This window comes from Lycorma delicatula, chromosome 3, assembly GCF_047948215.1.
Source record: "Lycorma delicatula isolate Av1 chromosome 3, ASM4794821v1, whole genome shotgun sequence".
Lineage (NCBI taxonomy): Eukaryota > Metazoa > Arthropoda > Insecta > Hemiptera > Fulgoridae > Lycorma > Lycorma delicatula.
This window is the reverse complement of record NC_134457.1, coordinates 41,309,615-41,324,638: the sequence shown is the minus strand read 5'-3', so window position 1 is coordinate 41,324,638 and position 15,024 is coordinate 41,309,615. Positions and strand designations below refer to the sequence as shown.

The following is a 15,024-nucleotide window of genomic DNA, read 5'->3' as shown; positions in this document are numbered from 1 at the left end:
GCAGAATTTTATTTGACAAGGGTATTAAGAAACTTGTGTATAGATATGACAAGTGGCTTAATTTGGACAACAATTATGTAGAAAAATAGCTATAAGATGTATATAATAAACTGTTTCTCTAATAAAAAATCAGAAGTTACTTTCTGAATAGCCCTTGTATATTGTTTCCACCATGTGTTATGATACATAGAGATCTTTAAGAATTGTCCCGTAACCATTATGTAGGGCAGATTTGAGTAACTCTCTGGGTAGGTTTGTTTGTCCTATTTTAAGGTCCCTAAATTTATTGGCAGATATGTTGATGCATTGACTGAAATTTTATGTACTAGCATTTTGCACACATTGACCTCTGTTGTAAGCAAACTAAAAACACTGTCACTTTCTATGTATTTTGTGGCATGGTAATATATAAAAAACAGGTTTCATAAACTTGGTGTAGTGTATTTAAATGTTGTATACATCAATATATAATTTTTCAAAATTATATATTGATGTTGTGATATAGGCCTACTTCCTGTTGTATAGCAACTAATAATAATAGAATCATACATGACTAATGTGTTATTAATATGTAACATAACACGCAATTCTAAGAATTTCATTTACTTACTTTTAATCTATTCTAATCATTGCGCTGTAAAGAATCATATGTCACACATCACTTGTCATTATGTTCTAGAAGTGGTTATTATAGAAACATTTATTGCAGTGTACATTTTACTTAATGAAGTAAGTAGCTGTTAGTGATTTATTTTTATTATTTGTTGTATTGTTTTCATTTAAGGCTTTGTCATAAATTCAGTCATTTAAATTTTTAGTATTTCAGTACAGTTATTTTCTTTTAAAATATCCAAGTTAGGAGGAAAAGGTACAGTAGGTCGTAGTCAGGGGAGGGGAATTGTATTCAGGGTCTGCAATCTCTTTTTACAAATCAATCCCAGAACCGGAATAGTGAGGAAAACTGAAGTGGTGAATACGGTTTGTTCAAGTGACAAAAGTATCAAAATGAACTGAAACTAAGAAGCCATCTATGTTCGTTTCACTGAAGAAAAAAAATCACCCCAGTACTGTGCGCAATTTAGATTTGTGTGACACGGATGCTTTGAGACATTTTATGTAATCGAAAAATGCATTTCTACTGTGAAGAGAATTATTCAAAAAGCCCGCAAAAGTGAAATTAATTTAAAAGAGAGTGAAAGATCTGTAAAGAGAATATTAAATAAAATTGGATTTAGATGGAAAAAAACAGAAGACAACCAGAATGTACTGTTGAACGGCATGACATTAAATTGTAAAGAATGAAATTTCTCTGACAAATTTCCCTGTTTCACAAAGAAGGATGATCGAATCATGGGTACCTACAACAAACCTTTATGAGTGTCTGAAAACACCAGTATCCAAGAGCTCACTATTAATAATTGTTCATTCTGGCTGTAATAAAGAATTCATTAACATGCTTTACTTATGTAATGAGTCAAATAAGAAAGAAGATTATCACAAATTGATGGATTCCAAAAAGTAAACAAGATGGTTACGGGAGAAGTATATTCCCAACTTGCCACCTCAGTCAGTCATTGTACTAGATAACACATCGTATCACAACATTCTGCTACAAAAACAGTCAAATTCTAACACTTTAGAAAGCAATATGATGTAATGGTTAGCTGAACAACGAATTAACTGTTCTCCTCCTATGTCAAAGACTGAATTGTAGGATATAAAATTACACAAAAATCAAAAGAAATTTCTAATAGATAACATTTTTGAAAATTATGGTCACAGTTCTATGGTTCCCATCTTATCACCCTGACTTAAATGCCATTGAAATGAGTCAAGTGAAAGGACAAGTAGCTAAAAGAAATATAACTTTTTAACATGTCGGACATTCTTAAGTTAGCCGAAGAGGAATCTCATAAAGTGTTTGAAGTTGAGTGGATCAATGTCTGCAATCATGTTGTCAGCGTTGAAAAAAATACATTGAAAATGAACATTTATACATTGTGCACATTGACAACTTTGTGATAAATGTGAATTCAGAATCAGACATGAGCTCTTTAGAATCTACTGATGACAGCAATGTCAGAATTTGTACAAGCTATAGCAATAAAATGAGTAGAAAAAATAATTATTTAAAGTATTTTAAAATAATAATATTAACTGGAGTACTAAACTAGTTTTAATTAAATAGCATCATATGTATTTTTGTTTATAAATATCATCTATATTAAACTGACAATGTTTTCAGTCAGCCTAGTATCATGCCAAATGTTTGCTGAATACTAATAGTTTTTTGTGCCAACTTACATGCCAATAGTTCTACATGGATGAATCATCAATTTCCCACCTTATTTCCATATCATGATATCTTTTTTCTCAGCAGTATTTACAGAATATTATTTGAAAACAAATAATGAGAAATGAAAATCTGCACTTGGAACAACGTAACATTGTATACACAGTTTTAATTTATATTTTTTCCTTTAAATGCCTCATTCTTTGGATGAAAATGTTAAATTCTATGCCAAGAATAATCCATAAAATAGCATGATACATTTTATTGTACAGTAAATAATGATAAAATATTTTTAAGTACATTTTACCTTTTCTGTATGGAGGAAAAATTTCCATTACATAGAGCTAGTGTATGTATAATGCACCGCTTAGAAATTTATGTTCTTGACATAAAGGAATTTATACATTTGAGTTTCATTTTACATCATCTGCCTTGTTTTTCTAATGGCTGTTACATGTGTAAAACACCTGAGATATAAAGAGATTTCTGTGAGAGTAATACTTATTATAAGAGAGAGCAACTTAAAACCAAACTAATCACAATTGTAATATGTAACATTTTATGAATGAAATGAAAAAAAAGGAAAACATAAATTAAATTTTGTTTTTACATTAACAAATGTTTACATGTTTTTACAACAGTTATAAACAACAATATGTTAAGATAAGAAACAACTCAACTAGTATTCTTTTGCTCGTTTGTCTAGTATTAATGAAAACTTATTAGAAAATTAGTACATCAAAACATGGAATATATATAATGTACATAGTCCATTAAAAAAAAAATTTATTCAATTTTTTAAAAAATATATGTGCATGATAGCTTGTTAGTTTGCTTCTGTAAACACATATATATACATGTTGATGCTGAAATATGGATGGCTTTCAATAACACATAATGTGTTCACTAGCAAGCATCTGATGCAGTGAATAGATCCAGTCATGGCTCTTAACTCTGCTTCTTTTTGAACATAATTTGATGTTAAAAGATAATTCCTCAATGTGACATTAGAGAGAAGAATAAAATTAAGCAACTACTGTTTATACGAGGGTAAATCAAATATAAACGGGATTTTTATTCCTGAATGTCTATGGTTGGTAGGACTTGGCCTGCGCTTTTAATTTGCTTGGGTGGGGTTATTAGGAGTGGGGAGTGCAGGCATTTCCACACTTTCAACCAATTCGTCAGTAACGCTCATGATATCAGAGCAACAGTTGCACCCCTCCACTGCGCAATGCATAATTATAAAATTTCTTTATCATGAAGGAGTTCGATGGAAATTTCCCAGAGATTGACTGCACAGTTCGGGGACCAAACATTGTCAAGGACTCATATGATAGAGAGTTCAAGGAAGAGCAAGAACGAGTGGAAAATCAGAAACACAATTGCCCTCCTCGGACCAGCATTACAGATGAAAACATTTGCACAGTTCAAGACATTCTTGAAGACGATCGACAGGTGTGAGAGGATCTGAAATTCCACAACAGGTCAGAATAAGTTATGAGAGCTGTCAAGCTATCATCACAAACGACCTACAGTTCTATGAAGTGTGTGCCAGAGTTCCGTCATCTGATACACATTTTATGATGGGTCCCGTTTGACTGCAGATCAGAAGTTGAGACATTTGGAGGTCTGTCAGAGTCTTAGCAAGCTTTGCGAAAGAAGGTGATGCATTTTTGAGTCAGATTATCACCTGCGACAAAGCGTGAGTCCACCACTACATTCTCCCTAGTCAAAACAAGCCAGTATTGAGTGGTGGTGGAAAGGCGAGGCAGCCCCAGTGAAAGCCAAGACTCGACTGTCAGCTGGCAAGGTTCTTTCAACCATTTTTTCGACCGGTGAGGCATTTTGCTCATTGTTTTTTTTGCATGAGCAATGCGCAATCAATGCTGCTTACTATTGCAAGCTGTTGAACAAGATGAGGGCTGCGTATCACCGCAAAAGATGAGACTGACCAATTTGAGAGGCCATCCTCCTCCACGCCAGGCCCCATATTGCAGCTCTAATGCTCTCAAAACTAGAAGAAATGCACTGAACTCAACTTGATCATCCTCCCTACAGCCCGAACCTATCACTCTGTGATTTTCATTTTTTTGGACTGCTTAAAGAAGCTCTAGGAGGGCAATGATTTGAAGATGATGAGGGCATGGAGGGATTCGTGCAAAATTGGCTCCTGATTCAACCAGCTTCATTCTACAATGCTGCAATAAAAACCTTCCTTCTGGCTGGGAAAAATGTATTTCTAAAGTAGGAAACTATGTAAAAAAATAAAATATGTTTTCCTTTTATTTTTCAATAAATAAATTTATATTAAAAATAAAATCTCGTTAATATTTGATTTACCCTTGTATTTTAGGAGGGCTTGAAAATCCCCTTGCTCTTTAGTGATATAATCTATTTTGTAGCCACCAGAAAGGGAAGACGTTCATTTTAGCTGCCCCTTCCAGAGAAATTGATTCATAACAGATTTTTTTGTAACTTTCTTGATTCAGAGCCTGGATAAATATCACTCCTTGCTCATGTCATGAATCTGCCTGCTGAGATTCAGATTATCCATTCATTATTCAAGATTATCCATGGATCACCAGGCTAGAATGTGGTGTTAATTAGAACTTAAAAATAAAATGATGGCTGATAAATGGTCTCTGAAAGCATATAGCATTAAACATTCAAATTTCCAAATGAGAAGGCAAGCATTAACCATCTGCCGTGACACACCCCTCCTCACCAGATCGCAAGGGTCCTACCTAGCTTTCTCAACATGAACTCAGTTGTCTATCCTATATCTACACAATCTAAGAGAGGAAAAAATTGATCAAAGATATTTTAAAGAAGGTGGATGATAAGAAAGGAGAATTTATCCACAGATGAACTGCAGCTTGAAACTAACAACTTTTATAGGACAGTTTCAAAGTTCTATCAGGCATCAGAGGTAGGTATCCTGCTCCTACAATTCTAGTTAGAAATTGTGGCATTTTAATCAGGATAAAAGAGTAGATAACTGACCAAAAACTTTGTGTTGATGAGGTACAATAAAAAACAAATGTTGCAAGAAAGCCTGGATTTCATCTGGAAATTAAAAAACCACCTTAGAAAAGAGACTTCCCAAAGAATCACTTATTTACATTCTTGAATTGATAATCTGTAGAATGTTCAATTATCTATGAACCATTCAGTCAGAGTTTCTACTGAAGTTTAAAATATTCACCAAAATTAAAATTCTTTTAGACTGATATACATATTGAGAGGGGGAAATAGAAGTGAGTCACCAAATACATCAGTCAAGCACATATCTCAACACTTTTTCTGTCGCTCAATTGTTCTGGATAGTAGGCAATTTTATTCTTGGTGGACTATGTCTTTTTTTATGAAATTGTATTATTCAAAATACTAAGTTGTTTATAAACTAGCAATAAATTTTATCATAAAAAAAAATGAAAGTTTGGTTTTGATGTTAGTGTAACTAAAAACTTACTGAAACATATAGTCTACATATAAGTCTACTCATACCTACATTATAAATATTTTTCTTGGAGTGCTAGTTCTACATACCCTACTGCGTGGTTATAAGGATATGTAAGGGAGAGCTTGCTAACTGGGTCAAATTTTGTAAGTCAGGGTTTTTCTAGATCTTGATATTCTATGATCCCTTTTTAACCAGAAAACACAATTTTGTTATTGAAAAATTAAATTAGGGGTATGTTCACCGTTTTTTGCATGATACCTTCAGACTGGATCAGTTTGACATGATGATATTTGTGTATGAAGCATTGATGCAATTTAATTTTGGTCAAGATGGTAGGGAGGTACAAACCTTATTAAAGATTTGTACCTCCCAGAGGAGTAGTAGTAAATTCTACTTACTACCAGAGGTTCCACATTTCAACATTTTTCTTAAAGGTAGGTAAATTTTTTCACTTAATTTAATGCCCCTCTGGTAGCTAAGGTAGTTTCTGATAGAGTTTGGTCTTATTCAAATCTTCGTAAAGGAAGGAGTGTTTTTTTCTGGCCTCAAATCACACTCTTGTATTATCAGTGGTACCATTACTTTAGTAGGTATTTGGGAGTGCAGTTATTATACCTAATTTTTTGCTTTTTCTTGTTATCATTTTGCTTAATTTCTTCTGACTGGATTAACCAATTTTTGATGACTTCTGAATATGGGTCATATATATAAATATATCAACAAAATAATTTGTTTTTAATAGTTCTTTATTTGTATACTATAGTTTAATTTTCCTCCTAAGTGGTAGTCTGTCGAGAGTAAAAACTAAACTCCAAAAGATATTTCCTGAAAAAGTTGTTTTTATTTTTATTTGATTAAATTCGTATCCCTTGAGTTTTTTTATTAAATTTATTAACTTAAAAAAAACCAACTGAGATTAAAGGGTTCATTTGTCTTAGTTTTGTATGAAATGCAAAAATATTGTGAAAAATTAAATTCTGACAGTTCTTTAATCTTACATCACATATACCTCACAATTCATCTGTATTGGATTTAGTAAACCAAATCTTTTAGCAATCAAAAAATATACTCTTACAGTGCATAACGTGCTGTTTTGTGGGAAAATACTGGTAGTATATAAGTCTAATATTATTTTGTTTCGTATGACATTTATTCAGGTATGGTTAGAAGGTGTGCTGTTTGTGAAGCCATTATTGGTTCTTTGCAAGGACTTTCATCTGATAGGAATGTAGAAGAAGCTTTCGAACATAACTTACATCTAGTTTGTGATAACTTACCAAAAGATTACAAAGATGTGGTAAGAAAATGTTTAATTTATATTACTTTGATTAAATGTTGGTACAGCATTTCTGAATTAAAAATCTGTCCTAGAAGCATATTTTAATTGTTACACAACCAAATAAGTTACTACAAGAAATTTAATAAAAGTAAGCATCAGTCTAACACTTTAATAGTCCATTTGGACTGGTTATTTACTCTAACACATGCCATTTAAAATTGGATTAGATTACATAAAAAATTATCTTAAAAAAGAGAAAGTTAGCATGAGTACTTGAACCAACACAGAAATATCTTTGTTAAACAAAAATTACTTATAATGAACTATATGCACCCTTATTAAAGAGTATCTAGATTTCTTTTATTTTGCCCTATGCATGAAATTTCTACTTTTGTCTTTACAAGGCAGTTTATCTTGATACTCTTCTTTAGATGTGTTTATATCTTCAGTATTTCCAAGGACATTGCAGTTAGATGATATAAAAATTTCATTGATTTGCAAAAACCTCATTTTTTTAAATGGTAATTAGATCTAAGTTATTTTTAATTGAAAAAGATGATTTTTGTTGTAATTAAGTTTTTAAAATATTTTTAATTTGTTATTTTTAAGTTCATTGACATTATATTTTTGTTTTTCTTCCTTATGTGATTTAGTTTAGGACGCAAATTTATTTCACAAACTTCCGATAACCCTTCTAACTTCAGCCTTTAATGTTTTGTTTCATCAGTATTTTTAACATAGGTAAATATCCATTATTACATTCTTGTCCTTAAATGAAATTCAGTTGTTATCAATTTGTAAAGCAACAACTTACTCCATTTAGCCAATATTGTCAACCGAAAATGAGAAGGATTGAGACAATTTCTTGTTTTATAACAATCTTTTCAATTTCGATAATTATTCTAATTATTTTTAACAAATATTGCTGAATAAGGTATAAAAAATCATAAGCTGAAATAATTTTGACATTTTAATACAGATATAACTATTGCCTTGTGATTAACATTGTTGTAGAATTCCTATTAATGATAACAACAGAAATTCTTTTGCCCATAAAGCAAAATTTCTAGATGTTTTAATCTTTTGTTTGACTGATGAATTAATTCACCACAGAAGCTTACAAGGAAGCTTGTACATGTGAATATGAATGTGGAATTTGTAGCATATGAAAAATGCTTTGCCTGACCAGGATTTGAACCTATCCATTTCTAAAAACCAGATCATAGAACTGTTTTTCATATGACTCAACACAATATTTTGGTTTACAAGAAAATGCCTTATTATGCTTCAGTTGACATTTTAAATAAATTACCAAACCATTTAAAAAATCTTCCTACCAATTTATTAAAAATATTTTTATAAAAACAGTGTTATTCTGTTGATAAATTTTTAAATAATTCTAATTAAAGAATAAATAAAAAAACTTTAATTTACTTTATCTCTTTAACATGTATATAAATTTGTCTCAAATAAAAATTTTCATTAATGGCTTTAAATTGTGAATAATGTAATTTCGTATTATTTAGTATTTTCATATATTTACCTTAACATTATTACATATATCTATATTTTAAATAAGTAATGTGAATTTGAATGACACTATTTTTTATATTATAATTATTATGCATTTTATGATGCTGTTCTGATCATGGTTTTACCATAATTTCCTTGACCCATCCAGGCAAATGTGAGGTAGTTTCTACTTTTTATTCATGGAGTAACATATGTGCCCTACATTATATACCAGTCAAGATAAAAAATGTTATTTTTAAACAAAGACTTTCAATTTTCTCTTTTATGTTTATTCAAAATTATTCTAACTACCTTGTTTTGAATGAGCAGTACATCCCTAGCTGAGGAAGCAGGCTCAAAAAGTATGAACTCCATAAATGATGTTGCTTTTAGAAAGGGAAAAATAGAGTGAAACCAATTAAGAAAAAAATATCAAATTTGCAATAAACAAAAAAATATACATCTATTTTACTCTTTCTTATTTTGCAAACATATTTTTAGTATAATTTAACTTGTATTTGATTTTTGTGTATATACTGAAAGTATAAATTCTCTGGCTGGTCTGAAATTATTATTTTTCAGATTTAATTTTTGACTAATCAAATCTTTATTGTGCTGCTTTTAGTCAGTTGTGATAAGGCTAATTGATTTCTGTGGTTTTTTTTGTGTTCCTAATTTAATTGTAATTTTTATTTATGCATTTGTTTGATAATGATATTTTTTTATATGTTGTAACCTGTTACTGTGAATTTTTATAGTGTGAAAGTTTAGTTAGTCAGCTGGCACCACAGATAGTAGCAATTTCTCATACAATACCATCTAGTTATATATGTCGTCATCTTCATGTGTGTCCAAAAGAAATGCATCACATTTCATTAATTTCTTCAAACAACTGCTTACAAGGTCCAAATTTCTGGTGTGCATCTACAGTTAATGCTGCAACTTGCGGTGAAGGGGTGAGTCAATTAACTTTAATGAAATGTAATGTGATAACCTTTATGTTCTTCTTTAGGATTCATGTATGATTAATAAGTCTTTTCGGTTATACAAAAAAAATCTGAAATGTTATTACTGATGGGGTTCTTAACCCTTCCATACTCGCTTGTATGTAACAGTATCTGCCTCGCTGACTACGGAACATTACCAGAAGCAATGTAATAAATTTAGATGAGTTTGGTTAATTCCTTCTGATGTATTCACCCAAAAAATTTATAGTGCATTTATAAAAGTTTGATAATAGTGAGTAAATAGGTTTTTTCTTGTTTTTTGCTAAAACATATAATTAAAATATCAGAAGAAATTAATTTCTCATATACTTTAAATCACAAATCTTTTTTTTTGACCTATTGATTTTGGCATATAAGCTTGAAGCTTATGGGTGGGAAATGGAAGTGGAATTTTGTAGCGTATGAAAAATGCCAAGCCTGACTGGGATTCAAACCCAAGACCTCCAGATGAAAGGTCAGAGCCCATACTTTATAATGTAAACATAATCCTTTGATATATTTTACAAGACATAAAATACAGAAATTATTTAAAGTTATAAAGAGAACATTTTGATGTTTAATTTGATATGATTGAATTAAATTCTGTAGAATATATTTGTAGCTGAATTTAAGAAATTGAATTCAGTATAAAAGTACACATTGGATTTTGATCAGTCTATCCCCTTCAGACTAGTATCCATTACTGGCAATACACCACTTTCAATGTTTCTTCTACTATTGGAACATTTCTTGGAATATATTTTTAAAGATTTTGTATCATATTTTCTTCAGTTTCATTTATGGTTTAAAAATGACATTCTTTTAAGGTTATCTTCAATTTGCAGAAACAAGAAAACATTTGCTGGGGGTTAAGTGTCTGAGACTAGACTGGTTGAGGCACAAGAATTGTTGTGTTTTGCCAGATAATGACGGAAAAGAAGTGATGTATAAGGTGACGCATTAGCATGGTGACATCCAGCTCTGGTTTTCCCAAGCTCAGCCATCTTTCTGCATATATCATCCCTCAAATGCCAAAGAACTTTCATCTAGAACTTCTTGTTTATTTTCTGACCATGTAAGAATTTCTAATTTAGCAAGCCTTTCCAGTCAAAAAAACCTACACATCACCTGAAGGTAATAAAAAACCGCCTAAGTTAATTCATTAACTTAAGCGGTTTTTTTTATTGGGCAGTGTGACCCTTTCCCCACCAACACATGACTGCATCTTGGTTCTAAATTGTAGCCATAAATCCAAGTTTCATTTACTGTCATAGTGTTTTTCAAAACGTTTTTTTCAGCGTTGGAATGATCAAGAAGGTCTTGACTGATGTTAAGGTAATTTTCTTTTTTGTTAAACTTGTTAACTTTTCTGTTAAAATTACATGCTATTACTCTGTTTTGATTTCCATTTCCTGAACAATCTCCCAAACATTTAAGCACTTATCTTCATGAACTCTAACCATGTTATCGTCATTTGTTGACATGGAAGACTTTCCAGGTTTCAGTTCTTCATCAGTTGATGTTCTACCCCATTTAAAATTGTTGAACCATTTGTAGTACAGCAGTCTGTTCATGCAGTTTTTCCAAATGCGTGCTGAATCATTTTAAATACGCTTGAGTATTTTATTGAGTTTGAAGCAAAATTTAAACACGCTATTCTTCAAGATTTTTCATTTCATTTAAAAATTTGACAAGCTGTTATTACACATGTTTACTTAAATTTTTGAAAACCAACAACAGCAGTGTGAAATTTAAAATGGCTTGTGTTTCAGGAAGCTGTCAGTTATTGGAACATGCTCTGTGCACTTGATGTTACAAAAGTTTGGATTTTTTAAATGCATTTGTATACAGGAATGCTAATTAATTTTAAGCTATTCATTACTAAATTGGTTTTAGTTAACATTGCAAAATAGCAGGATTTAGTTTTTATCTGATCTTGTTTGGGTTATATAACTAAATCATACAATTAAGCAAAAAACCTTTTATAGCTTTAGTTTTCAAGTTGTACAACATGCATATTTTATTTATTTTAACATAAATTCATGGTAATAAAAATATGTTTTTGCTCTGTGTAAACATATCTATTCTTTGATCTATAAGCATTGTAAAAGGAAAAAGGTTCTACTTTTTTCTAAGTAATAAATAAAACGTAACACATTTAAGTTAAATAAATTTTTAAAACAAATATTTTATGGCTTTCTAGAAAAGTAATATTTAAGGACAAAATATTAGAACTCTAAAAATAATTTATTATGCCTTATTTCAATTCATAATGGATATGGTGTAATTGAAGGGTGGTATACACGATAATGAAATTAAGCCTTATACACCATATCTCTCATTTTACATACTAGTTGTGTAGAGATCCAATCAATATTTCGTTATTTAGCAAGTTATACATGTTACCATCATCTTATGTCTATGCATGTTCCAATCTAAAATACATCATCTCTTGGATTTTCATCAAAAAGTTAGAAACAAGTTTTCAAGATACAAAAATGAGCTGTTAGATCATTGTTTGGTAATGTTAAATATGAATCATGTAAATCAGTGGGTCATAAACTACGTTCTGTGGAAAGTGAATAAATATTTACGTATTTGCACTTTCATTGACAGTAAAAAATTAATATTAATGTGGAATGGTTTAAGTTCTGCAACAGGTTCAACATATTTGAAAATTAACCATCCAAGGTTGTCAACACCTCCAAGCACAAGTGAAGTACAAGAATATCCATTCAATGAAACATCCATTTTTGATTTCAAATTTAGGAAAATATATTATTCAATTTTTAACAAATACTTTATGGTTAGTTAATCTTGTATAACTAGCAGATACTTTAACAAAATTTAATGAGATAAACTTATTGCAAAGAAAGATTATTATAATTTTTAATACAAGAGATAAAATTGCAACCTTTGGTTTCTACAGTTAAATCAGATGAATTTTGGATTTGTACAGTTAAACAGAATAATTTTGATTGAAACAGATTCTAAAGTTGATGAAGAAATTTCTAACATAATTTTAGAACATTTGCATGACTTGGAAACAAACTTTTATAGTATTTGCCAAAATCTAGTGAGAATAACAATTCATAGTTTAGAATCTATTTACAGTGACAGTCAATCCAACAAACTTTAGCAGAAGTTATGAAAATTAAAAAAAATTAGTAAGGGATTCTAATTTTTTAAATAAATACAAGAATTTAACTGCCATTAAATGATTTATGGATAAATTTAATAGAACAGTACCACAGTGTGTCAAAAGTAGGTAACATGATTTATTTTATTACTTTTACAATGACATGTTTACTGTATGTAAGACAAAATTTTCATATTATACTGCAGCCAAATCAAAGTCCAGAAATAAACTTGACGCTACACCAGATAATGAGAATTCAATCTTGTAGTATTGTACTCAACATCATAAGAATTTGTAATTCAAAGATTCAAAAACATTGAAGTCATTAAGAATGTAATTTTATAATATTTTATAATGCATTGCTAATTTTTTTTAATTTTTATTTATTTTGTTTTAAATAATTATAATTTGAGAATAAATGTTAGGTATTTTCAGTTATTTTATTTATTATTTATAATTACATGTAGCAAATATAAAAAGGTATTAAACCTGTCATACTGTATGGTATGGAATGAGTTTACTTTAACAATATAGGAAAAAATATTAAAAATAAATAATGACACAACTCTTTTTTGTGTGATTCATAACAATACTTCAGCTTACAAGAAGAAATGGTCTTATTTTACTATTGTTACCACTTTTAATAGATTACCAAACCATTTAAAAAATCTTTCTAAAAATTTATTTTAAGAACAATTAAAAGTTTGTCTTCTACAGAAACCATATTAATCTCTTGATGTGTTTTTACATAATACTAATTTAAAGTTTTTTGCACCAATAATTTTCATTAATCTCTTCTGAATTGTTATTTATTTCTTTAGTTAGTTTATCTATTTATATCTTCATTTGTAGAGTGTACAAAAAATAATATCAGTATTTTAAAGCTGTTAACTTAACAGCTTAACTTTAACTTACAATAATGAACCACAAATAAAATAAAAGAATAATTCTTACAGTTTTCCCTACAAATGTTCAGTGTAAGCACCTATGAGCATGCAGTACTACCCAACTGATAGGAGAGTTCATCCCATACTTTAACCAGTATATCTGTAGTAATTGGTAGCGACAGTTGCTTCAGTCCTATACCTCAAATTGGATAGATCGGAAGGTAGTGGAGGTGCATACACAAGATCCTTTATATAACCCCAAAGGAAAAAATCATGTGGGGTCAGATCGGGTGACCTTGGAGGTCACAGCATACAAGCTCTGTCATTAGGTAGGTTCATGCCAACCAATCCAATGGTCAGGGAAAAAAAATAATTTTAGGGAGTTCTTTTACATGTAAGAGTTCATAGGGATTTTCTGACCTTCAGATATTGACATTATGTTGGTAACTTTTTCACTATGATGAAATGATGATTCATCACTAAACACAATATGATCAAGAAAGTTTTTATCTTCGTGTGGCAACATTTTGATTGCAAAATCAGCACTTATAGTGTAGTCTTCAAAGGATGTAACAGCTGTAAATGAAATGGACAGCTCTGAATGACATTTCCTTAAAACATTCTCACTCTCATCAGTAGCACTGCTAGTTTGCAGACTTCCTAACAGATTATTTTAGAATTACACAGGAAAGATCTTTGACAAGCTGAAAATCTTTTTCATACACCCTTGGTTATGGTCAAGTATTCTTCTCTTTATACAGGCATCCAGTCGTTTCAAACTGATTATGCCACTTGGAGGTCACAGTTAAACTTAATGCAGATTGCACTTCAAACTGTCATTACAGACTTCACATTTAGCAAACTGCAAAATAGAGAAGGCTTTCTGTTCAGGAGTTGCCATCTCTGCTAATAGCGTCAAATGGAAAGGCAGGGAATCAATTTATGGTCATATGTGCAACTGTCTTTTTTGCTCTTTGATTTTAGTCTTAAATCCAAGAGATGAGATAGTATTATTATAACAAGTTAAAACCCTAATATTATTTATTTATAACCATTATTTAACTATTATTTCATGTACTTATAATTTTAAATTGTTAATATGGACTTTGACCAGTTCTAGCTTTCTTTATTTCATTGTATTTTGTGATGCTGCTCCAATCAATATTTAGTATGGTTTCCCTGTATCCAAGCAAGCAAATGCAGGGCACTTATTTTTTTTATCCATGGAGTAATATACCTACAAATTTCTGATGTAATCTGTATAATATTATTTATTTATTGATCAGAATAAAATATTTATTTTTAAATTTAAATATTTCAAGTAATGTAATGTATATGGATACTGAATTTTATAATTTTTTCATTATGGCTTTATTATAAAAATGATTTTACAGCAAATAAGTAGATGATGATGATTAAACTCCTGGAAAATGTAAAATTTTTTGTAAGGATGTTAAAAACA

At 30.1% G+C, this 15,024-nt stretch overlaps 1 protein-coding gene and 1 long non-coding RNA gene across 7 annotated transcripts in view; one reads left to right on the top strand and one right to left on the bottom strand.

Moving 5' to 3' along the window:
* LOC142321534 (uncharacterized) overlaps positions 1-15,024 on the bottom strand; it is an 81,536-nt gene that overhangs the window by 19,570 nt on the left and 46,942 nt on the right. The gene's annotated exons all lie outside the window — the stretch shown is intronic.
* Positions 1-15,024, top strand: part of Sap-r (prosaposin) — a 176,897-nt gene that overhangs the window by 160,161 nt on the left and 1,712 nt on the right. For both annotated transcript variants that reach the window (XM_075359692.1, XM_075359691.1), the window contains 2 exons: positions 6,917-7,056; positions 9,309-9,506. In XM_075359692.1, the coding sequence (XP_075215807.1) occupies positions 6,917-7,056; positions 9,309-9,506 (338 nt within the window). The remainder of the gene's footprint in view (positions 1-6,916; positions 7,057-9,308; positions 9,507-15,024) is intronic.